Genomic DNA, 22,595 nt, shown 5'->3' with positions numbered 1-22,595 from the left:
AGTGGGTAAAAAGCACTTGCCACCAAGTCTAACTACCTGAGATGGATCCTAGAGAACTTCCTTCAAGTTAGAAGGAGAAAACAGATTCATACACACACACACACACACACACACACACCACACACACACACCACACCACACACACACACACCACACCACACCACACACACACACACACACACACACACACACACACACATACACACACACACACAATTTAATTAAAACACTAAAAACCAACCAAAGGAGTGGAGAGATGGCTCAGTGCTTAAGAACTCTCCCCGAGGATCTAGGTTCAGTTCCCAGCACCTACACAGTAGCACACAATTGCCTATACAGCTAGTTCCAGGTGATCTGACACCATCTTCTGCCTCCATGAGCATGATACACTGCCACACATGCAGGCAAAAACACATAAAATAAGTCTTTTAAAAAGTCAAACAATTAAAGACATAGGGGTTAGAAAGTAAAGTACCTAAGAGGTTTTGGTTTTAAATGAGAAAATATAAATTTAAATTTAAAACAAAGTATGTGTATGAGTGGTTGCTTTGTTTTGTTTTTTTATGAGCTTTTTTTGAGTTTTGGTTTTGGTTTTGGTTTTGGCTTGTGTTTGTTTGTTTTGTCTGCATGTAGTGTGTGCCCCACCTGTGTGCCTGGTTCTCATAGGCTTCAAAAGAGGGCACAGGATCTGGTACTGGAGTTAAGGGGTGATTGTGAGCTACCATGTGGGAATTGAACCCTGGTTCTTTGCAAGGGGAATGAGTTCACGTGACTATTGAGCCGTTTCTCCAGACCCCTAGGAGTTTTAAAAGTAAAAGAATCCTCAAAGGTCTCTACTGAGGGCTATGTCCAACTCTGGAGGTAACATCCTCCTCTCTGGCATGGTCCAGATCAGGAATAAGATGCTATCATACCCTTCCTGGATTGTCCAACTCCAGGCTGCTACTAAAAATCCTAGTGACTGCTGATAAGGAATCCTGATCCTTCCGGCAGCCAGAGGTCCGGGTGTGTGTTGGTGGGGGTGGGGAGCTTTGCTAGTTCCCTGTAGGTCAGCTTCTCCAGGGCCAGCATGGGACAGTCTCAATTTTAACACAAGGTCCCTGCCCTTGATCTAGTCCCCCCAGACCCCAGACCTGACTGTGAGGGCAACTATCTGTTGTCTTCTTGGAGGAAGACATTTAATAAGTGGCATATGACCTGCTGTGTCCCAGGACTTACTGGGGCCTGTTACGGCCTTGGTGGAGCTCCCAGATCCAGAGAGCTAAGACCCAACCAATATGCTGTGTTGTGGGGACAGGGCAGCTCCTGAAGGGGGCTTTGACCCAATTTTGGTTACAGAGCCTAGGAAGAGCTCCCAGGATATGTGACAACCAGACCCAAGAGGAGACAGAATCCATACAGCTTGTACAAGGTATGAGGATTATTGGAAGGTAGTCACTGTGGGATGTGGCAGACTCCTAGGAAGCTGCCACTAAGCTCCAGGTGACAGGCCATGGTGGACAGGTCCAGCCTGTGGTAACAAGATGGAAAAAGATAACCCACTGCTGAGATGTAAGAGGCAGAAACCTATCAGCTTGGAAACTGATGATGGAAAGATGAGGCCCAAGGTTGGCTTCCAGGTTTCCAGTCTGAATATCAGGCCAGGCAGCATTTGTGAAAAAGGAGAGCTTGGGTAGCCAAGTAGAGAGACCACCAAGGAGGTTAGATATCCCAGGCATCATGGAGAAAAGACAAAGAGGAGGCTGGTCTAGACCCTAGGAAAGATGGAGTAGGTGTGGCCAAGAAAGGAGGTGGAGAAGGAATAGTCAGTGCCTCAGAGGCCCCCATACAGGGGTCTAAGCTTGTGTAGTCTAGTGACCCAAATGTCCTTGCCTCCCTCTGTCTCCTATCCTTGTCCCTGTACCCTCACCCTGTCCCCATTGCCTCCCTTTCGAATGCCCTCACTCTTCCCCAGGCCTCTTGCATGTCTCCTTTCTCTTTCTTCTCTATTAGGAGGTTCAAAACCTTTCTATGGGCACTAATACCTCCCCATCAACTCAGCCTCTGAAATCACCCCCACTACCCGGCAGCCACCTACACCTCCCACTGAGACTCACAGGAGCAAGTTCAGCCCCTGGCTCAATGGGGCCTCATCCCTAGTTGAGCCTCCACAAGGTACCAGGCTCTGAGACAGCTCCAGACAACCAGGGTCTCCCAGGATCTTCTGCCTAAAGGAGGAAGATCTAGAAACTGCAACCCCCACCCTCACCACCCCCCATAGAGGGAGAAGGGAGGCCCTCAAAGGAGCTGGTGGTGGTCTTCAGGAGGCAGCAGGGGAAGGGGGGGGGTGTTGAAAGGACCAGCAGGACTTTACAGAAGGAGGAGAAAGGGAAGGAGACAGTGGATACTGAAACTCAGAGTGGCTGCTGATCCCCGGAGTGTGGTCAGAGAGGCAGCAAGCTGCAGGATGAAAGGATGAAAGAACCACATGCATCCCTGAGGCCGTGTGCCTTCTCCTTGTCCACTGCAGGGTCTTGCCCCAGGACTTTTTTTGGATCTGGTGCTGCCTCTGAGTTCATTCAGAAAATCTCTGTTCTGTGCCTAGGCAAGTGCCAAAACCTATAGAGGGCAGAATAAAGTCCTAGAATACAAGCTTTTAGTTACAGTTGGGAGGCAGATCTTAAAGTTAAAATGCAAATAAAAATCTAAATGATAGAAGAAGTTACCCTTAGAAGGCTGGGCCTGCAGACGAAATTTCCTAAGTGCAGAACCTGAGCCCTTTCCATTAGGCTGATGCAGGGCCTGTGACACCTGCTCCAGCAGGCTAAAACATGAGACTAGCATTATCTGTGCTGGGCCTCCTCCCTCAGACTTCCCTTACACCTTCATCATCAGACTGTAGCAGAGCCTATGCCCTCTCCACTAAGCTGGAAGTAGCCTGTGACTCAGGAAGGGCACAGCAGGCCATCAGGACCAAAAACTAAGACAACTCAGAAACTTCCAGAACATTCTGGTCATCTCCATAGTGACTCCGTGGCCTCCAGTGCTTCTTTCAGACCCCAGATGCTCCCATCTCTGTTGGGGTGGGAGTGGGGGGAGAGCTAAGGCCTGAGACCCAACTCCTCACACTTTGGGAAGGACTGCAGATAGCTGCCACTGCTAAGGAGAGGTACCGAGGGAGGGGCAAGGATGAGGAGAGGAGACTGAAGGTTGCAGAGATCTTGGGAAGGACCCTCCATTGCCAACTAGCCCGAATGGGAGGGTTTCCCTCTCTTCCTTCCTCAATCTATTAAACCCTTAAATTAACCTTAGCTCCACCCTGAGCTAGAGAAGAGTGCCCAAAATACACCCTAAATTATATGATGCCCAGGGGCAACCACAATTCTTCCTCCCTGGCCAGCAGGCAGCCCAGCTCTACCCAGGGCTGGAGGGCCTCCCCCCATAGGCTTGTTTATATAGCTCCAGCTCTCCCTTTTTGCTGTCTGGCCCTATTATGCTTGGGTGAGGCCCAAGCAGGCTCCATAGCTCCTCCCAGAGACCAAGGGAATGGGGGTTGTGACCTACCTGTCTGCTGGGCTGAGGATAATTTATAGCCTAAGCAGGCTACTTTAGGGCACTGTTAATGATAACATCAGGCCTTGGGATAGATCTGGCTAGTCCCAGACAAGCAAATCGAACATAGGGTGGTCTTCCAGAGATGGGTTCCAGGCTTCAGGTTCCCTGAGTGCTGCAACTTAAAATAAACACACACACACACACACACACACACACACACACACACACACACGGTGTGATCTGACTTCAGCCACTGGTCACCAAGGTAGCAGACCTGACTGTACCCCTTCCCACACCATCTGGCAAGGTTGGCGTTCTGACTCCAAGAACCCTAGACACAGAGGAGCTCTGGGGAGCTCTGAGAAAAGGACAGGGCAAGCTGGCATAGCTATTTTGAGATCGTGAATTCGGCCAAGGCCTCTCTGGACAAAGCTGTCTTCGATCCTGGGAACACAAGCTCCAGTGGTCCTAGCTCCTGGGGCTGCTGCTCTAACCAGTGAGGGGAAGGGGGGAAGAGATATGGGAGCAAGAGATGTCTCCATGTATCACTGGAACAGGATAATGACAAATTGGGAATGGAGCAAGGATGGGGTAAGAACTCTGCCATACCCTCATGACATCTATGTGCCTGGAGACCTACCCATGACTGCTGGTCACTCTCTCATGCTCTTAGCCTCTCTAGGCTTGAAGGGGTAGAGGGCCTTAGAGTGCTTCTCCCCTTAGGCCCTCACTGTCTCTCCAGCCTTGGGCAAAGCCTGGAACCCATCTCTGGAAGACCACCCTATGTTCGATTTGCTTGTCTGGGACTAGCCAGATCTTCCTGCTCCCATTCTTGGAGGCTAAGGAGTGGTAGACTTCCTTTTATTCTTCCTACTTGGCTAGATCTTTTGTTCCCTTGTGGTAGGCGGCCTGTGCCCTGATCATGCCCCTCCTTTCTGCCCCTCGAAGGCCTGACTCCTCCAGAGCCAGCCTTAACTCTCCGTGTTCTCCCTTACGGCACACACTATGGAGGGTAGAGAGGGATATGAAGCCCCAAAGGCAGGGCAAGCTCAAGGAGCCTCTTCTAGCTCATGTTGTGAGGAGAAGGAACAGAGACTGGGGACCAATGGGACTTACATGGTGGCATTACAGGAACGATGCCTACATCTAAGTTCAGACCTCGTGGGTGATTTAGGAGATAAGGCTCAACCTCTCTAGCTTTATCCTCTCACTGTAAAAAGAGGGCTCACGACATAGCAACTGGCAGGATCTCAGCCACTGAGTATGCTCGGAGCAGAAGTGTGCAATACTACGAGAGGAGCTTCGGGCTGCATGTGTGCGTGCAGTAGTGAGCACGTGACTGTGTGAGAGTACAAGTGAGTATGTTATAAGTGGGCATCTATTGGAAGACTAGAGGAGTCGACCATGTCTACTCTAAGAAGCCAGAACCCCTACATCAAGGGAAACAGTCACCAGAGCCCCCCCCCAACCCCCGCCCCCGGAGGTGACATGTTTTCTCCTTATTCAACTTGATTATCCGTCTGCTTAACAGCCCCCATGCCTCTCCACTTAACCAGAAAACACAATTTATGGGCCTGGGGCATCAGACCTGTCATTTGATGAGAGGATGCAGTCCAGCCAGGCTGGAGCAGAGCTGTGTGCCCAGCCTGCCAGGCACCCGCCCAGACACTTAGTGCCCTGTTTACCCTGGCCCGGGTGGCTGGCACAGGTGGACCTCTCCAGGGAGTAGTCTGGCAACTCAGTCAGCAGACCCACCTGAAAGCCAAGGAGGAGACCAGGACGGCAACTCTGCCGAGGCAGGAGGGCAGATGGTGCTATACCCAGCTGCAGGACACCAGCATTGCAGCGTGTAGTGTGCCAGCCTCAGGCTTGGGGTCTCCAGCTACCTGACTGGACCGCTCCGCCTGCTGGGCACTATGAAAGATGCCATAGTTCCAGGAGGCTGGGTGCTGCTTGGCTGATGGGAACCTAGGACTTTGGAGCCCTCTCTATAGCACCTGGCTACCTCTGCCTCTCACACCCTAGGGGAGGAATCCAACTTCATTGCCTGGAAGCACAGTGACTTGACTTAAACATATGTGTCGCAACCCTCTGCCCACTGAAGCCAGTGACCACTGTCTTCCTAGGTCAACTTCACCAAATGGACCAAGATTCTGCTCCTCCTCCCTGCCATGCACAATCTAAGCAGCACAAAGGTTCACAAACCCCAGAAGACATAAGGTACTCATTCAATGTGACCCTTCCCCTGCAACTACGAAGCCCTTCATACCCACATACTTAGACCTCAATATCTACTCTTTTGTCGTGCTCCCCGCCCCCCGCACCCCCCCTGTCCCCGCCCCATACAGTGCTACAGTTCTGAAGCAGGCCCAAGGGAGGCCAACATTTTTTACCCTGGGCTTCTCCCAACCCCTTCCTTCTCACTCCTCCCTCCCACCTCCCCTATTGCCACGCCCCTTCGCCTTCTCTGACCCTTGGCGATGATGTGTCCAGAGGCTTTTTCTCATTTCATCTCTGAGCATGTAGTAGGGTGTGCTAGGCTGCACATTGGGGGGTACTCCCACTTGATTGGCAGTGGAGTTGAGGCGGGGGGGGGGAGGGTTGCTCTAGAGGACAGGGAACAGCAGCTGAAAGCGACTTTGGGCCTCACACTCCCACCTCGACTGCAAACCCCATCCAGCGTGAGTCATCCCACATCTGGAGTTGACCCATCTGGAGGCACTGCAGCCTACTCAGGCTGCTCACTGAGGCACCCCGGCTCCCCACTGCATCGCATCCTGTCATCTACTGGCGATGGGGTCTTGCTTCTTACAGCCCACCCCCACCCCCACCCCTGCCAAGAGTGGGCTGCTCTTTCAAGCATGCAGGCACCCAGTGCCAGACTGGAGGAATGATAAGCCATCCTGCCCATAGGGACTCTTCCCCAGTCGCAGTAAGAGCTGCTGCTCTAGTGTCCATGGCTTGGATAGGCCGTGCAAGCAGCCTTTGGAGGAGCCCAGACTCAGGGCTGGGAGAGGCAGGAGCCTGGCGGTAAGGAGGCAGTGGTTTGGCTCAGAAGGCAGGGGCAGGCAGATGGAGTTTATTCTGGCCCAAGGCCCCAAGCCAAACATCCTCCACTAACCTAGCAGACACTTCAAAGCCTGAAGGAAAGGGGCCCTTCGGTAAAGGAAACCTGAAGTCCTGGACGCCTGACAACCTGGCTCCCGGCACAGGACCACCCTGTCCCACTTAACATCAGCCGGCTGGATCAGACTGGAAGTAGTGATCCGGAAGGGTCATTTCTATCTACACCCCAACCCCATCGCCACCCCCCCCCCGCCCCGCGCGCGCGCCTTTGGGACTATGACAAGGACAAAGTCCTATAGCTTTGGTCCCTAGAACATTTTCTTTTTAAGCTGTATGTGCCTCCCTGAGCCCCCCTCTATTCTCCAGGCAGGAAAGGTTGACAGGAGTCACTTTGCACCCTAATATTTCGTCCACAGTTTGGAAGAAAAGGACCGTTAACTGTGAAGGGACTAATTTCACTCCCCAGGCGACCTTGCTCTGTAAAAACCCTTTCTACATGGTCCAGGCAAGGACTGAGAGGGCAGGGGACTTAGATGCTGGAAGGAGAACCAAGCGTCAAAAAAATAAAAGCTGAAGTAGAATCAGAAGGCAAAACCTGGGCTGCGAGCCACAGGGTCTCTGGAGGCCCGCAGGGGCAGAGGGAGGGAGCCCAGCGGCGAGGCGCTAACACTGGAGAGGGAGGCGTTAACAGGACCACTGCGGAGAGGGGGGTTCCTGGAGCCAACTGGGAGATAAGGAGGCTGGGCTAGGGTGAGGGGCGCGGCCACGTCAGCACAGACGCTGGCTGGGTGCACTCAGCACGTGCACACGTATGTACTCCGACGCACGCGCCGTCACATGTGTGCGTGCACACAACTGAAGCCAAGTCTGTCCTCAATTGGGAGCCAGATGATGTGGCTGCTTTGCGAAGCCAGGATCGCAGGAAGAATGCGTTCTCCACCCACCTCTTTTCTCCTTCCTCCGCCCCTTCTCGCCCTCATTTTTATTTTATTTATTTATTTATTTTTGACTTCCTGGTTTCTTTCCTGGATGTTCCCAGGCTGTCCCCTGGTCCAAACTTAACTCGCAGCCCCAGACCATTAAGAGACTCTCTCTTCAATATGCCCAGCCCTCAAAGGGCCTGCTTTTTTAGCTCCCAGCTTCTTTGGGACTTGGAAATTCTTGTAAATGTAACCGCAAGCCCCAGCCACATCATGGATTGTTGTAAGACACCATACAGACAGGGTACAGTAGAAGCCTCTTTCAAGGGGTAAGAATAGAGCTGAAAAGTGAAGAATCTAGGAATCTCAAATTCCTTGTTTCTTTATGGCCCCAGGAGCCTACCTCAAGGAATAAGGGGAGCGGGGAGCAGAAACCGCGGTTGTGGGAGTGGATGAAGCCCCAGATGGAGGAGACTGGAGGTCTCCAGTCCCTCAACCCAGTTTTAGCTCAGCTTCTGAAGCTGACATCTTGGTGCTTCTGTTACATCTGCCACCCCAGACAGCCAAAGCCCATTAGCTCAAAAGTCTCCTCTCAGCCAGGCGCGGTGGCGCATGCCTTTAATCCCAGCACTCGGGAGGCAGAGGAGGCGGATTTCTGAGTTCGAGGCCAGCCTGGTCTACAAAGTGAGCTCCAGGACAGAGAAACCCTGTCTCGAAAAACAAACAAACAAAAAAAGTCTCCTCTCACCACCACCATCCACTTTCTGGACACTGCCCTCAGGTCTGGGTCCCAGAAACCTAAACTTTGGAGGTATAATAGTTCCCAAAATATCTTTTCTGTCCCCAAACCCCGCTAAGCCTTGTGGAAGGTGAGCATTAGTAGAGACCTCCCCCAACCCAGTATTAGGGTAATAAGCTCTCTGCACCGACAGTTTCAGGTGGTTAGCCCTCCCTCTCTATCTTGGTCCACAGACTGGCTCTGACTTGGGGTCAACTCCAAAAGTAGTCCACCCCCCACCCTGTGTCTATCATTCAGGAAGAAGGGCTAGTGGGCTTCCATAGTCAAATGAATGTTGTTGGGAAGGAGACTAAGATCCTGGCCTCACTGGCAGGACCGGGCTGGCCCCTCTACCCATCCTAGAAGGTGGGTCAGCAGTTGCTCCCCAAAACACCCTTAGAATATCTCAATTTCTGGGGTGTTACTTTGCGAAGAGAAGGGTTCATAAGCTTCAACATGCTGTTGGGGGACAAGAAGCAGAAGTAGACACCCCCAAACACATAGCAAGTAGGGTCAATCTGGAACCCCATCACTAAGCAAGGGCCCTTCAACAAAGACTTTGGAAACAAATTTCCCCTAGGAGAAACTCATTCCTGACCCTGGAGGCTCCAACTAGCTTCCTCTCTGACAACACAGCCTCTGTTTACTTGGAACAAAGTACCATGGGAAATGAAGACTGAAACAGAGCTGGTTGGTTCCCTGCAGCCTGCTGGGAACAAAGAGGACTGGGTCCACACATCTTCAAGAGAGAGGGGAGAGGCCCATAGAGACAATGGGGAGGGCACTGGAGGGTTACTTTTACAAGACCCAAGTCTAAGAGGGCTTTCTGGAGGTGGTGGTGAGGAGGAGTTTATTGGGTTTGAGAGAGGTGGATAGACAAGATTTATTCCAGGTGGGAAGCAATCCAGGCTGAGACCAGGAGAGAATTGGAGAGAGGGGGTGAAGTTTCTAGAATATGACAGCAGGGCAGCGAGAGGATGTTGGATGAGGGACTGTTTTGGGGACGAGACCTTATGAAAGTGGCAGAGGGAGCCTCTGAAGGCTGGAGAGCAAAAGAGAAATGTGTTTCATCAGGGGCAACAGGGCACCCAGGCTAAAGATCTTATGGAAAATGGTTGTGACATCCCCAGTGAACAAGGCTGCATCTCACAGGGGAGGTGACAGCTAGGACATTCTCCAGTCTCTGAGAGAGTTCTCCAGAGACCGGTAAAGGACAATGGGAGAGGAGTAAACTAGAAAAGAGCAGAAATCTCTCAGATGAGATTGATAGCAAATGCCTTTAAACTCAGAGTTCCAGAGGCAGAATTAATCAGTTCTCCATGAGTTCAAGGCTAACCTTGTCTACATAGTGAGTTCCAGGACAGCAAGGACTCTGTAGAGAGACCCTGTCAAAAGAGAGAGGGGGGAAGGGAGGGAGGAAAGAAGGGAAAAGGGAGAGGGAGAGGGGGAGAGAGGGAGAGCAGGGGAGAGGGGAAGAGGGAGAGAAGGGAGGGGGAGAGGGAGAGAGGGAGAGAGGGGGAGAGGGAGAGGGGGGGCAGGAGAGGGAGGGGGAGGGAGAGGGGGAGGGAGAGGGAGATCTCAGGGTCCTGTTCCAGTGTCACCTCCCACCATGTGTGGGAGGGGTCAATACCAGTCATCCTCCCAGACTGGTCACTGTCCTACCTCTTCTAATTTGACCTTAGCTGGGATGCAGAACACAGTCTGGACAGCAGAGGGGGCTGCTGAGCCATTCAGGGACAACAGTGCTTATTCCTTGAAGAGGGACAGAGAGATAGCAGCTTTGGAAAGAGGCAAGTCCCTTCACTCCTGGGTACTTCATTCTGCCACAAACAAAATCAGTTCATGTTTATTTGCTATTGCTGTATGCCAGACACTGGGGAACTGGAGTTGGGGAGAGAGACCTTGCCTATGCCTGCCCAGCTGACCCTGAGGAGGAAGTAGTGAACTGGTTTTGGTTTTGTATAAGATCGCTCGGTATACGAAGCAATTCATGTCATCCTTCACAGTCTGTGTGTGTCACTTCATTTCTCTCCAACTCCTCAGTTCTCCTTTTGCAAATGAATTTGCAGAGAGTTAGAGACTGCATGGCTTATGGTCACACAGCTGACCAGCCAGAAGTACCATATTTGCTAAAATGACTCAATACTGCCCCTACAGGCAGAATCGAACTAAAGCCAAGTATTCACCCTCCTTGGACTAGATCACAGCCCAGTGCTATTAGGTGTCATAGATACAGAGTCATATTAGTAGAATGTGGAGAAACAAGGGATGGTAGGATAAAATGCAGAGGGATGAAACAGAACACAGCTCAGCTCTTCCCCCCCAGGATCTGCTAGGCAGGTATAGGCAAGGTCTCCTTCCTCCAAACCCCAGATGGGTGTTCCTCCAAGAGAGCTGCAGCCTGCCTGGCTGAGATGTAGTCACTTGGGCTATGTGTGGGGTCTCAGAACCTACATGGTCATAACTGTGACTCAGCCCTAATGTCCTCTGTGAGTTGGCCTTCCTGGACTCTGGAATCCAGCTGCCTTCTCTGAGAAGGCGTGGGTGACCAGCTGACCTCCAGGCCCTTAAAGCCAGACCCTATGAGGGACCACAGACAATCAACTCCTTCTTCAGCAAAGAAGAGTGGATGTGCAGAAGGCACGGGGACTTTGTCACTGTTAGGAGTCCCAGGCTGGAATTTGGTGTGGATTCTGGAGTGGCCACAAAGACTTCAGAAGTTCTCTGGGTCTTCTTGCCTCTGCTTCCCAGCATGCAAGAGGATATTCATGCATGCATGCACATGCCATCCTCTCAGTAGCTAGCTCACTGGGTGGGATGGGGATGCAGTCCTAGAGTGGGACTCCTGTCTCTCTGAACAACGGCAGGTCCTCTACACGGCAATGGTGACACACACCTTTGAACACAGCACTCAGAGGCAGAGGCAGGTGGATCTCTGATCTCATGGCCAACCAGGCTTCAAGTTCTAGGACAGCCAGGGCTTCACAGAGAAAGAATAGCCCTCCCACTCAGCTCCATACCTGACTTTGCCTACAGGAATGCTAAGCCTCAGTCTTAATGAATACTGGAAAGGGCCTTGGACTCTTGTCCTATGCAGGAATCTTCAGCTTCCAGTCTCATCCCCACCCTATCTGCAGATAGGGACACAGAGGGACAATTTGGTATCTTGGGGAAAAAAAGTGGGAGGTCAGAGGCAACTCTAGGAACCCTTTGGACTCTGCTTGATAAATCAAGTGTAGGTACCACACTTTCTTTTTTCAGAAGTTAGAGGGAAAGGGTGAAGCTGCTGTTCTCCAACGTCTATTCCTGTGGCATTTTAAATGTGAGCAGAGCCAAACACACCAGGTAAATTCTGAGACACTTTGAATTTCACATAACATATTTTGGCATCTATTTGTTATGTTGATTTTTGTTTAGTGGCACGGTAGTGGCCTTTAATCCTAGTATTCAGGAGACATAGGCAGGCAGATCTCTGAGTTCGAGGCCAGCCTGGTCTACTGAGTGAGTCCCAGGATGCCAGAGCTACACAGAGAAACCCTGTCTCAGAAAAAAAAAAAAAGTTAATTTTGAATTTCACATAACAAGTTGTCTTAGGCTTTTACTGCTGTGAACAGACACCATGACCAAGGCAACTCTTATATGGACAACATTTAATTGGGGTTCAGTCCTGTTTCATAAAGCCAGGAACATGGTAGAATGGTGCAGGAGAAGCTGAGAGTTTTACTTTTTCATCTGAAGGCAGCTAGCAAAATACTGGCTTACAGGCAGTTAGGATGAGGGTCTCAAAGCCAACACCTACAGTGACACACTAGTCCAACAAGGCCACAACCTTCCAATAGCACCATTCTCAGGGCCAAGTACACAGAAACCACCACACAGGTAAACTTTAGAATCTAAATACAACTTTAATTGCCTTTCCTTCTTCTGGCAATACTACATGTGGGTTGGATGGATGCTAGAAACTCAAAGGAAATAAATACCACCAGCCCCATTCTGCCCATCAGGGCCACTGGTACGAGCTACTTCCCTTCAGTTCTCCATCCCACACATCCTCACCTCTCTTCTCAACTACCAAGTGTCCCTGGCCATCTCCTCTTTCCTGAGACATAATTAGAGGCTCCAAGCCTGGACACGGTGGCATGCAGCAGGGCATGAAGGGACATAGAAGTATATCTCAGGATGGTGACAGACACAGTGGGACCTGGGCAGAGGCAGGAGAACCAGAAGTCCAAGTTAGCAACAATTTCACTCAAGAGGCAGAAGTGTGAATTTTGTTGGGAAGTTTCAGCACTGTCCCATGGAGGTTCCACCTTAGCTGTGGGCAGGGGCCTTCAGTCAGGCTCCATTACTAACTACAGGGGCTTTAAGGAGAGCCATACTCTCCTGTCTCCCCTTTACTCTCCCTAGCCTCAGTCTCCAGAGATTGCAAGTGGAGAGGGGATTCTCAGGGGCCCCATCCCAATTGCACTTGGCTTGGTTCTGAAAGGTTCTGTTTTTAAGCACTAGAAGGGGCCAAGGGATAATGAGAAACGGAGGCAGAAAGTGGGAGAGAGACCAGAGGCCAAATCCTTGGAGGAGAATGAACGAGCTAGTGTCCCTGAGGCACAGGAGTGCAGGGACCAAAGCAGTCAGGGAAATGCGGGAAAGCCAAAACCAAAACAGTCTTGCTCCAGTGACCTACAGTGGGTGAGGAAAAACAGGGGGTGGGGGTGGGGTGCCAAAGGTTGCCTTTAGAGACAGGGAGACACTGAAACTAGAAAACAGAGACTGGGAGAAAAGGCCAGGCTTGGAGAGTCTCTCAGTATGTCAGGTAAAAAGGGAACCAGTGGTCAGGGGACGTCTCCAAGAAGCTGCCTGTTTCCCAGTAGCCACGTTAGAGTGACAGGTAACAGGAGATGTGAGGTGCACCTCCCACTAACATCAGAGCCTCCAAGGGTGATTTTCCTGTGTCCCTAGACTAGACAGCGATCCAGCCTCTGCCTCATTGTACCACTTCCTTGAGCTTGGCTGTCACATATCTCTCTTCCATCATTGACACTCAGCATGCATCCACCTGTCCAGGGGTCTTTCTTGCAAGGGGCCCCAGAGCCTCTCAAGTCAAGTCCAGTGTCCCTGGGTGCACATTGGCGCTGTCCGATGCTGCCACCTGGCGGCCGTATTTTGACCGCCTGAGTCCTTCCATGAATCCCACATGGCCTGTTCATTCCCCTCCTAAGGGCTACCTGCTTTATGGCCACAGTGAACAAAGTCCTGGGCCTCGATTTTTCTTTAGTCAGAAGGGAACTGTAGCAGCACCCCCCACACAAAATTGCAAGGACACTAATATCCCAGTACTGTGGGGAATGCTGTATCAAAGCTTTTCCTCCCCAATTCAGGGTCTTCACCCCCCCTCCCCCGGCTTGGACAAACCACAAAGGAATGGCTCTGTTTATGTGACACACACCCATTATCCTTCTTGGGCCTTGGCCTGCCTTTCCCACAATCTCTGCCTCTCTTGTGTTTGGCCAGTACAGCGCCCTCCAGTGGTGAGCTCATCTCTCAAAGTTTATTCATTTATTTTGAGTTTTTGAAATAAAAACAAATCAGAAAGCCCAGCCTGGTCTACAGAGTGAGTTCTAGAACAGCCAGAGCTACACAGAGAAACCCTGGAAACCCTGTCTTGAAAAACTAAAACGATAACAAAAGATATCTAATTACATCTATTCATTCTCCCCCCCCCCCCCGTGTGTGTGTGTGTGTGTGTGTGTGTGTGTGTGTGTGTGTTTGCGAGCAAGTGCATGGAGTTGACTTTCTCCTTCCACTTTGCGGAAGAACCCATGGGGTCCAGAAGGATCTACACGATCCAGAGATCGATTTCTGGATGTGAGAGCACAGGCCTTTAATCACTGTATTCTGAAGGCAGAGGCAGGGGGATCTCTGTGATTTGGAATATAGCCTGGTCTATGTAGTGAGTTTCAGAGCAGCAAGTGCCATGTAGAGAGACTCTGTCCCAAAAACAAAACAAAGAAAACAAAACATTAGTCAGGTTTTCAGGCTTGGTGTACAGCACATTTACCCACAGAATCACCTGGCTGACCTTACTGGTTTGTTTTTGTTTAAGGTTTATTTATTTCATATTTATGTGTATGAGTATTTATTACGTAGATGTATGTCTACCATATGCATGCCTGATGCCATCAGAGTTCAGAAGAGGGTGACCGTATCGTCTAGAAGTAAGAGTTTCATATGCTTGTGAGTCATCTTGTATATAGATGCTGGAAACTGAATCCAGGTCCAAGGAACGGCTGTTAACCTCTGAGTCAACTTCCCAGACTCTTCAGCCTCCCGACCCCCCCGAGGGTTTCTCTGTGTAGTCTTGGCTAGCCTGGAACTCTTGGTCAGTAGACCAGGCTAGCCTCAGTGATCTCCCTGTCTCTGTCTCCTGAGGGCTTCGATTTAAAGACTTGTGATGCCACCACCTGGCTTTTTTTTTTAATCCAGGCTCCTCCCTGGATTGGATCTCACTACTTAGATCACACTAGCTTTGAACTCACAGAGATTTGCCTCCTCCCTGATGGGATTAAAGGCGGTGTCACCACGCCCTGCTCTATCCACCATTTAAGCACAGCTCAGCTGAGGGACTTCCACAGTGCTCTCCTCCATCCAACACACAAGGCTGCAAATCAACCTCTTCTAACCTCCCACCTCCTAGTCCTCAACTCAAGCAAGGCCAGCTCCTCTCCACTTCTCTTCCCTGAGCTCCTGTTCAGCTTGCAGCCCTGGTCCAGTTAACTCCAGTGTGTTAACTCTGTGCCTATCCCGAGGCTGGGCCCATAGCTGGAGAGAAGTGGAAAGGTCCTGCCCTGTCACTCTGTCCTTACACTCTGAAGCTCAGTGGCCCCCTTGGCAGGATGCTGAACGCCTGGGTCTGCGGCACACTCACCTTGACCTTTGGCCTGCTTTCCAGTCTCCAAGGAGTAAGCTTCAATGAGGTAAGCGAGACCTCTGTGACTTTTGAGGACCCAAAGGGGCAGAAGCCTGCCTAGGAACCCAGTCCCCAACTTAACTTGTCAGGACTTACCTTAACCACAGGCAATTGGAAACTTCCTGTCTGTTGTGTTTGAGGAAAGTTGTGGGTAGGGACAACTCAGGGAGACTGGGGAAACCTGAGCCCCTGTCTTGGCAGGGCTGTGTTGCTACCTGGGAGCTGGCCCCAACCACAGCCCTGAATAGGATCAGTGACCCCCGTTTTAGTCTTGGCATGTCTTATTAAGCCCTGAGTCAGGCTGAGGAACCTGAGGTCTTGCTTGTCTGGGTTAGGGGTCTCTCCTACCCTGTTCCTCATTGGGACGTAGTTTATTGTCCCTCCCTGAGGCTTATCTGTTTGTGTACCAGGGAAGTGGAGGTTCCCACTTCTTGGATTAGTTTGAATTCGATCTCAGAGTAGACCTGGCTGCCTGGCTGGGTGGCCTCATACAGTGATCACAGGGAGGCAGGATTTGAGCTCTTGTTCATGTTCAAACTCTAAGTGTCTGGGGTTGGCGGGTTTTTCTCAGAGGTGGTCAGAACAAGCCTTTGTTTAGTACATTCTATTTGTTGGTTTGTTTTGTATTTTGAGACAGGGTTTCTGTAGTCCTGGCTATCCTAGAAGTCTGTAGTCCAGGCTGGCCTCAATTCAGATTAAATTTACAATCTTGGTTGAGAATCTCTTATGGGTGTGGGGGTAAGTAAAGTCCCAAGTCTGCTCCCCAGAACAGGGTCCACTGGCTGTTGGGAACCTGTCATTCTCCATCCAAGGCTATGCATGAGTGAACCCAGTATCAAGACACCAGGGACCTCTGCATTGTTGGTTGATGCCTCTCTGCAGCCCCAAGTATAGGCACTGTCAGTCCTCCCAATCAGATCTAATCAATCCATGTTTACTGAACCTCAGGCCCCCAACCATCCTGATCAGACTACTTGGTTAAGATGCAACACAGAATAATCCTGGTCCAGTTTATCAAACCTGTCAGTTTTTTTTTTTTAACTCAGAGTCTCAAAATATAGATTATACTGACCTTGAATTCAACAGAGGCCTGCTTTTATACCTCAGCATTGGAATTAAAGGTGATGTCCTCCATGTCTGGCCTAACCAATGCTTAAATGTAGTTAATATAGGAGCCCAGTGATGTTAGCAGCTTACACCTTTGATCCCAGAACTCAGAAGGAAGGCAGAGGCAGGTGGATCTGAGTTCTAGGCCAGCCTGGTTTACAGACCCAGTTCCAGGATAGCCAGGGATCCACAGAGAAACCTCGTCTTGAAAAATAAATGTGGTCCGAGACAAGAGTCTGATAGTTGGAAGACTGGCAGGGAGGGGAGAGAGAGACACAGAGAGACACACAGAGAAAGACAGAGATAGAGAAAGTGAGTTTCTGGGCCCCTTGTGTCTTTAGCTCACAGCACCCATCCTCAACCATAGAACAGAGCTACTGTGACCATGGAGAGGGAACAATCCTAGCTGTGACTGTCACCTGTCGTTTTTTATCTCTCTCTCTCTTTTATTTTTATTTTATTTTATTTTTTAAGCAAAAGAAATGCTATTGTAAAAATCTTTGGCAAAATCAAAAGCTGGCTTCCTCTTCTTTATTTGTTGAGAGAGGGCCTAGTTCTGGCTATGGATTAGAAGCTATAGAAGCTATGGATTCTTGAGATTATTGCACCTCCACACCTGGCAATGGTTTTAAGTGAAGTAGCCAGAGAGGGCAATGCCTTGATACCTGGGGGAAGAGAGTCCTAACTAAGAGCTTAGACAGTACTGCTATCAACAGGATGGGATTCTGTATGGAGACCTTGGGTGCCTCAAAATACTGAAGGATGCAGGGCAGGGGGTTCCCAGCAGGGATCTGAGAATGAATAGGACCTGAATATGTTTAGTGAACTCCCAGAGTTGTCTCTACCTATGACACCAGATCATGGGGGTAGAGGCAGTGGGGGATTTAGGTTGCTTTTGGGGGGTTCTGAAGCTAAGGACCCAATAAAGGAGGCTTCCTAGGCCAATCTGCAGGTGTGTGTGTGTGTGTGTGTGTGTGTGTGTGTGTGTGTGTGAGAGAGAGAGAGAGAGAGAGAGAGAGAGAGAGAGAGAGAGAGAGAGAATTGGGTGTACTGGTCCACATCTTTAATCCAGCCGGCCATCTGGAGCCAGAGACAGGCAGATATCCGAATTGCAGACTAGCCAGGGCAGCACAGTGAGACCCTTGCCTGTCTTAATGAAAAAGGGTGAAGGAGCTTGCTTGGCAATTTGAACCTTTAATCCCAGCACTTGGGGAGGCAGAGGAAGGCTCCAGTTGTTTACCCTGGGCGTGGTAGTTGATAGGAGGGAGAATGTGGAACCCAGTGTCTGGAACAACGTGTGAGCAGACAGACAGTAGCCTCCAGTTCTTTCTGAGACAGCGTTTCTTCTTCCCAATCTGGCGTCAGACTTGCTCTGTAGCCTTGAATAGTTCTGATGGGCAGCACCCCTGGTTTCCACACACCTCCCTGATTTATCTGCATGCTGGACAAGCACTCTAACACCTGAGACCCAAGTCCCAGGATTTGAGCTCTGACCTCTGCTTTTTTCTTCCACAGACTGTAAACACATGTGACATCCTGTAAGTATGGGACTTTGTCAATACTTGTCAGTAAAGGCAGGGGGGATGGGTGTGTGCTCAGATTCTGACCTGGATAAGGGGACGGACACCTAATTCATATCACTTTTGCTGGAACCATAGCCCCTCACACCTTACCCAACCATGGGGTTCAGGTCTGTAACTGCTGCTAATCCCCAACCTTTCATAGCTGGAGTGGGGAGCAGGAGTCAAATGAGCAATGTCCCACTCCTGCGTCCCATGTAAGTTCAGCATCAGGACCATTCTGCCTGAGGCACAATGGCATACTGCCCTGATGAACTCTGAACTCAGGTCCCAAGTCCAGACCCCAGTTCCTCTCAGTGTACCCAGGATGGATCTGTAGTTCACACTCACTAAGGGTGCCTGGCAACCTGAGGGTCTAAGTGTCTAGGGAAGAGGGACCCTTTGGTTTGACACTCTGATGCCATCAGTATCTCCTCATGCCTTTTTGTTCTGACTAGAAACTGCATCCAAGGATTCACATGCTGTGAGAATGACTGCTGCCCAGAAAGAAAGTTCTCGTTCCCTGCAAATAACCCCTTCATGTAAGGCCATGGTTACCACTTCTGGGCATCTTCACTGAGGGTTGGGTCCACATGAAACAGGTTGGGAGTGGGTGATAGAGGAGGTATAGCACAGGAGCATGGCCTGGGCACTTCTGACAACACCATTCCCCACCTCCTTAGGATCGTGTTCATCAATGTATGCATCATGCTACCCCTTTTGTGTGTCTGTGCTCTAGTGAAGCACTTCTGTCCCAAGTGCAGAGAGCTGCAGCATGAATTCAGGACAGTGGATCATCAGACTCCTCCAGAACCGCCCTCCATTGCTCCCCTAGAGAGCATTAGGGACACCTCTTTGGATCCACCACCACCCTACAGTCAGGTGGGTCTTTCTGTCCCAATACCTAGTGTGTTTCATAGCTGGCTGTCCAACGTGTTGAAATAATGGGTTGGGGAGAGGGGATAAGGGATTGGTGATTACTTTGCCAATAATAATTTTCATTATTTACCCAGACCCTAAATAAAACCAGTATCCCTTTTCTCCTGCAGGTTGTTCTGCCGCCAACTCCCACAGAACCACCTCCTCCTTACAGCCTCAGGCCTGAGGGCCCTGCTGGCCAGATGAGAGGGCATGCCTACTCAACCCTTTGAGCTTCCTCACACACAAAGCTCCTGGATCAAGCCCAGGACCCTGGAATAACTGCCTATCCCATCATGTCTCTTGTCCTTTGATTTAATTTATTCTGCTACCCCTCCCCTTTTGTCATGAGAGCTAAGATGGAGCCATAATCTCTGTCCACACTAAAGACTGTTGACATTTTTAAGAACTGGGGGTGGCTGTCATGGATGTAGAGAGATCATTGCTAGTGGACTGCCAATCTTGTCTGGACAGCTCGCTCTGCCATCCTACAGCAGCACTTCTGTGCCTGGAAGAGATTGGAGTGAACTGCACAACTCTGAGCCATCTTCCAGTCATACTGGACAGACAGGACCTCACTGTTCCTCACAGCAATGAAGAAAACACGGGGACTAAGTTTCCACAGCTGGCTGCTAAGTGGGGATGGAGACAAGGTCAGAGGCTGAGGAAACCCTTCCAGCTTCTTCAAGTGGTGACTGACTGCACTGAGCACCTGCTGGGAGGACAGAACATCCAAGATGTGAATGAATGCATAGACCTTCACCTTCCTGGGGTCTGGGGGGCACTGAATAAATGAACTGAAACACTCTCTGGATCCTGTTCTATGCCTGGGACCTGCTTTCTGGGGAGACAAGAACTTGATTAAGAATGGGACTCTTAGAGAGATACATGCCAGAAAACAGCTTCTGGGGGAAGGCAGGGTGGGGAGAAAGCCTGTAGAATGAGACTTGGTTAGACTTCCTTGGAGTTAGGCCAGGGAACACTTCCTTCCACATTCCTCTCTAGGAATCCCCTGGGGTGGTAGCAGAGGCAGACCCCACCTTACTCCTCATCCTCCTGAGCCTGGGTTCCAAGTTCTGCATCTAAACCCATCCTAAACTTGACTTCTGAAGGGAAGAAGTTTTGTCCTGTGCCTTAGGGACTGAGGACAGCTTGGTACCTGGACTGTTATGATGGACTTGATGGACTGAAGACAGTTCCTGGTGCCCATGCCTTGGCACTTTATCCCTGTGTTTACTGTGTGTACTGCAGAGGGCTGAAGGCCAATGTTTCCCTTCAGACAGACAACACTATCAACACTCACTGCTTAGGTGTGCAGGCAGGCCAGGTATGACTGTCCTGGACTCCCTCTGTAGACCAGGCTGGCTTGACATTCAGAATCCCCAAGAATACTCATCCCTGGAACACAACAGAAGAGGACAGGGCATGGATCCCAGCTAGATTCAGGCTCTGAGAACTGGGCTTTGCCCTATCTGAGGAGGTCATCTCTGTCTGCTTGTCACCTACCTGACATTGATGATGGTGGAGGGATTTTAATTCAGTGGTATGGCCTGAAGAGAGTGGCTTTCCTGAAATTTAGGGGCTGAAAAAATTTATTATATTTAAAATGTGCATCTGGGTTCTGTGAGGGTGTCAGGTCCCCTAGAACTGATGTTCCAGATGATTATAAGCTGCCATGTGGGTGCTGGGAATCGAACCCAGGTCCTGAAGGGCAGCCAGTGTTCTTAACCACTGAGCCATCTCTCCAGTCCCCTGGATTAGTATATATACACTCAGTATAATCACTCCTCTGGGTGAGAGTGAAGAGATGCCACATTTTCAGAGGTGACCTTGTACTCTCCATTCCTCCAATATTTATAAAGCCACTACTGTAATACTTCTGTCCTTGGGATCCAGAATGACACCAGGCGCAGAGTCACCTCTAAGGAGAAGCCTGCAGAGAGGCCCACACACCAAAGCTCACAGAGATGCAGATGCTCATCTTCTGGTGCCCTGGACTGGGAGGGGTGTAAAATGATGGTCCACATCCATTGACCTAGGAGCTTGTTCTGTCAGACTTGTACATACAATTATCACCCATCCTCTAAGGATGAAGGATCTGTCATGCCAACCTACATTTCGTCTGTCTTATTGGGAGAAGAGACAAGCTCATAGCAGCTTTGTAAAATAAACTTAATTGTTACATTTTAGTAAATGTGTGTATGTATGTTTCTCTGCATGTCTCTTAAAATCTAAAAGAGCCAGGTGCTGTGGTGTAGTCCCAAGTTAGTCAGGAATCAGAGACAGGAGGATTATAGATTTCATTGTAGCCTGAGTTACGATGAGTTATAGTCATGGTGGGGAGAGTAGCTGGGAACATAGCTCAGTGGTAGAGAATTTGCCCAGCATGTCAAGCCCGGATTTATTCTCCAGTTGCTGCTCCAACAATTCTAGTACTGTATGAGAGCTACTGTGAGCAGTAAGCAGGTGGCTAGCCTGGGAGGACTTTTTAAAAAACTCTACTCAAGTTAGGGCTTCTCTGTGTGGCCCTGGCTGTCCTTGAATCCATCTGCAGACCAGGCTGGATTCCAACTCAGTGATCCACCTGCCTCTGCCCCCACCCCCAATTACTGAGATTAAAGGTGTGCATCACCACCACCCAGTTTAAGATTTTATTTGTAATCTACATTACTGTTTTGCCTGCATGTGCATCTGTGTACCAATGTGCGTGCAGGACCCTAGGAGGCTGGAGTGGGCAGCAGATCCCCTGGAACTTGGGCACCAGACAGTTAAGAGCCACACTGTGGGTGTTGGGTATTGATCCTGGGTGCTATGCCAGAGTGGCCAGTGTTCCAAATGCTAAGCCATCTCTCTGGCCCAAACTTTATATAGTGTATGCTTTAGCCTTGCTTGAGGGTTTTTTCTTTTTCCAGTGAACAAATCTTGCTTTTGTGGATTTGGTAGGTCGTTTACAGAATTTGTTTATAGGCAGCTATAGTTTATGAAGGGCTGGGCATAAAACTCAGTGGTACAGTGTCTAACATGTTTAAGGCTTTGGCTTCAAACATTAGCACTGGAAAAAAACATACTAAGTGAAATTTCATCTCTGACAGTTGGTATATTTTTAAGCCTTGCTATGAAGACAGACAAGTATGTGTGACAGGTGGCACTTGTGACATGTATACACACAGTGCTGGTGACTGAGCCTCTGACCTCAAGTGTGTTAGGCAAGCACAACTGAGCTGATTTCTAGCCACAGGGCAATCATTCCTTAGCATAGATACGGTGCTCACTCCCTTCCTGTATTGGGAAGGCTTGGGGCAGGACTTCAGATGAGGTCTCTCCCTTTCAGCCTCAGTCTTGCTTCTTTCTCAACTTAAGTGTCTCTGGTCAGAGCCTGCCTCGGGTTTTTGATCTTTTTATGACACTTGAACTCACTCCCCATCACCACTGGGCCTACCCAGAGGGCTTTTCTCCATCATCCAGGCTCCAGTTTCCCCCTGTCTGAGAGACCTCTATGATGCTGCAGAGAGAGGAGCCCCATCCAGTCCTGAAATTGCCTTGGTTTGTGTTGTCATGTGTGTTTTTTCACTGTGTCCACTCTGCACCCAAGTTCCCTCAAGGAGGGACCGGCCACTGTCACAAGGAAGTCCAGAGTCAAGACTAGGTATGTGTTCTGGCTATTTTTGTGTCAACTTGACACAGCTGGAGTTATCACAGAGAAAGGAGCTTCAGTTGAGGAAATGCCTCCATGAGATCCAGCTGTAAGG

The 22,595-nt window shown here is 50.1% G+C and overlaps 1 protein-coding gene across 2 annotated transcripts; it reads left to right on the top strand.

Moving 5' to 3' along the window:
* The first annotated feature begins 15,188 nt into the window (after window positions 1-15,188).
* LOC110304128 (transmembrane protein 92-like) lies at window positions 15,189-19,079 on the top strand. 2 transcript variants are annotated; one of them, XM_029483187.1, is made up of 5 exons: window positions 15,189-15,269; window positions 17,885-17,907; window positions 18,387-18,470; window positions 18,612-18,666; window positions 18,978-19,079. In XM_029483187.1, the coding sequence occupies exons 1-5, from the start codon at window positions 15,189-15,191 to the stop codon at window positions 19,077-19,079; spliced, it is 345 nt and encodes a 114-aa protein (XP_029339047.1). The 2 variants fall into 2 exon arrangements, with proteins under 2 accessions (XP_029339047.1, XP_021031024.1); XM_021175365.1 differs by having other exon boundaries at window positions 18,612-18,810.
* Window positions 19,080-22,595: the final 3,516 nt, after the last annotated feature.

The sequence above is a fragment of the Mus caroli genome, chromosome 11 (genome assembly GCF_900094665.2).
Source record: "Mus caroli chromosome 11, CAROLI_EIJ_v1.1, whole genome shotgun sequence".
Classification (NCBI taxonomy): domain Eukaryota; kingdom Metazoa; phylum Chordata; class Mammalia; order Rodentia; family Muridae; genus Mus; species Mus caroli.
Note: the sequence above shows the minus strand (reverse complement) of the source record. Positions and strands in the feature narration are given on the sequence as shown.

What these genes read in the sequence shown, in the direction of transcription:
- LOC110304128 (XM_021175365.1), top strand. Translation starts at nt 15,189, where the DNA reads ATGCTGAACGCCTGGGTCTGCGGCACACTCACCTTGACCTTTGGCCTG. An exon ending in CCTGCAAATAACCCCTTCAT is followed by an intron (nt 18,471 to 18,611) that starts GTAAGGCCATGG and finishes CCACCTCCTTAG; the next exon opens with GATCGTGTTCATCAATGTAT. An exon ending in CACCACCACCCTACAGTCAG is followed by an intron (nt 18,811 to 18,977) that starts GTGGGTCTTTCT and finishes TTTCTCCTGCAG; the next exon opens with GTTGTTCTGCCGCCAACTCC.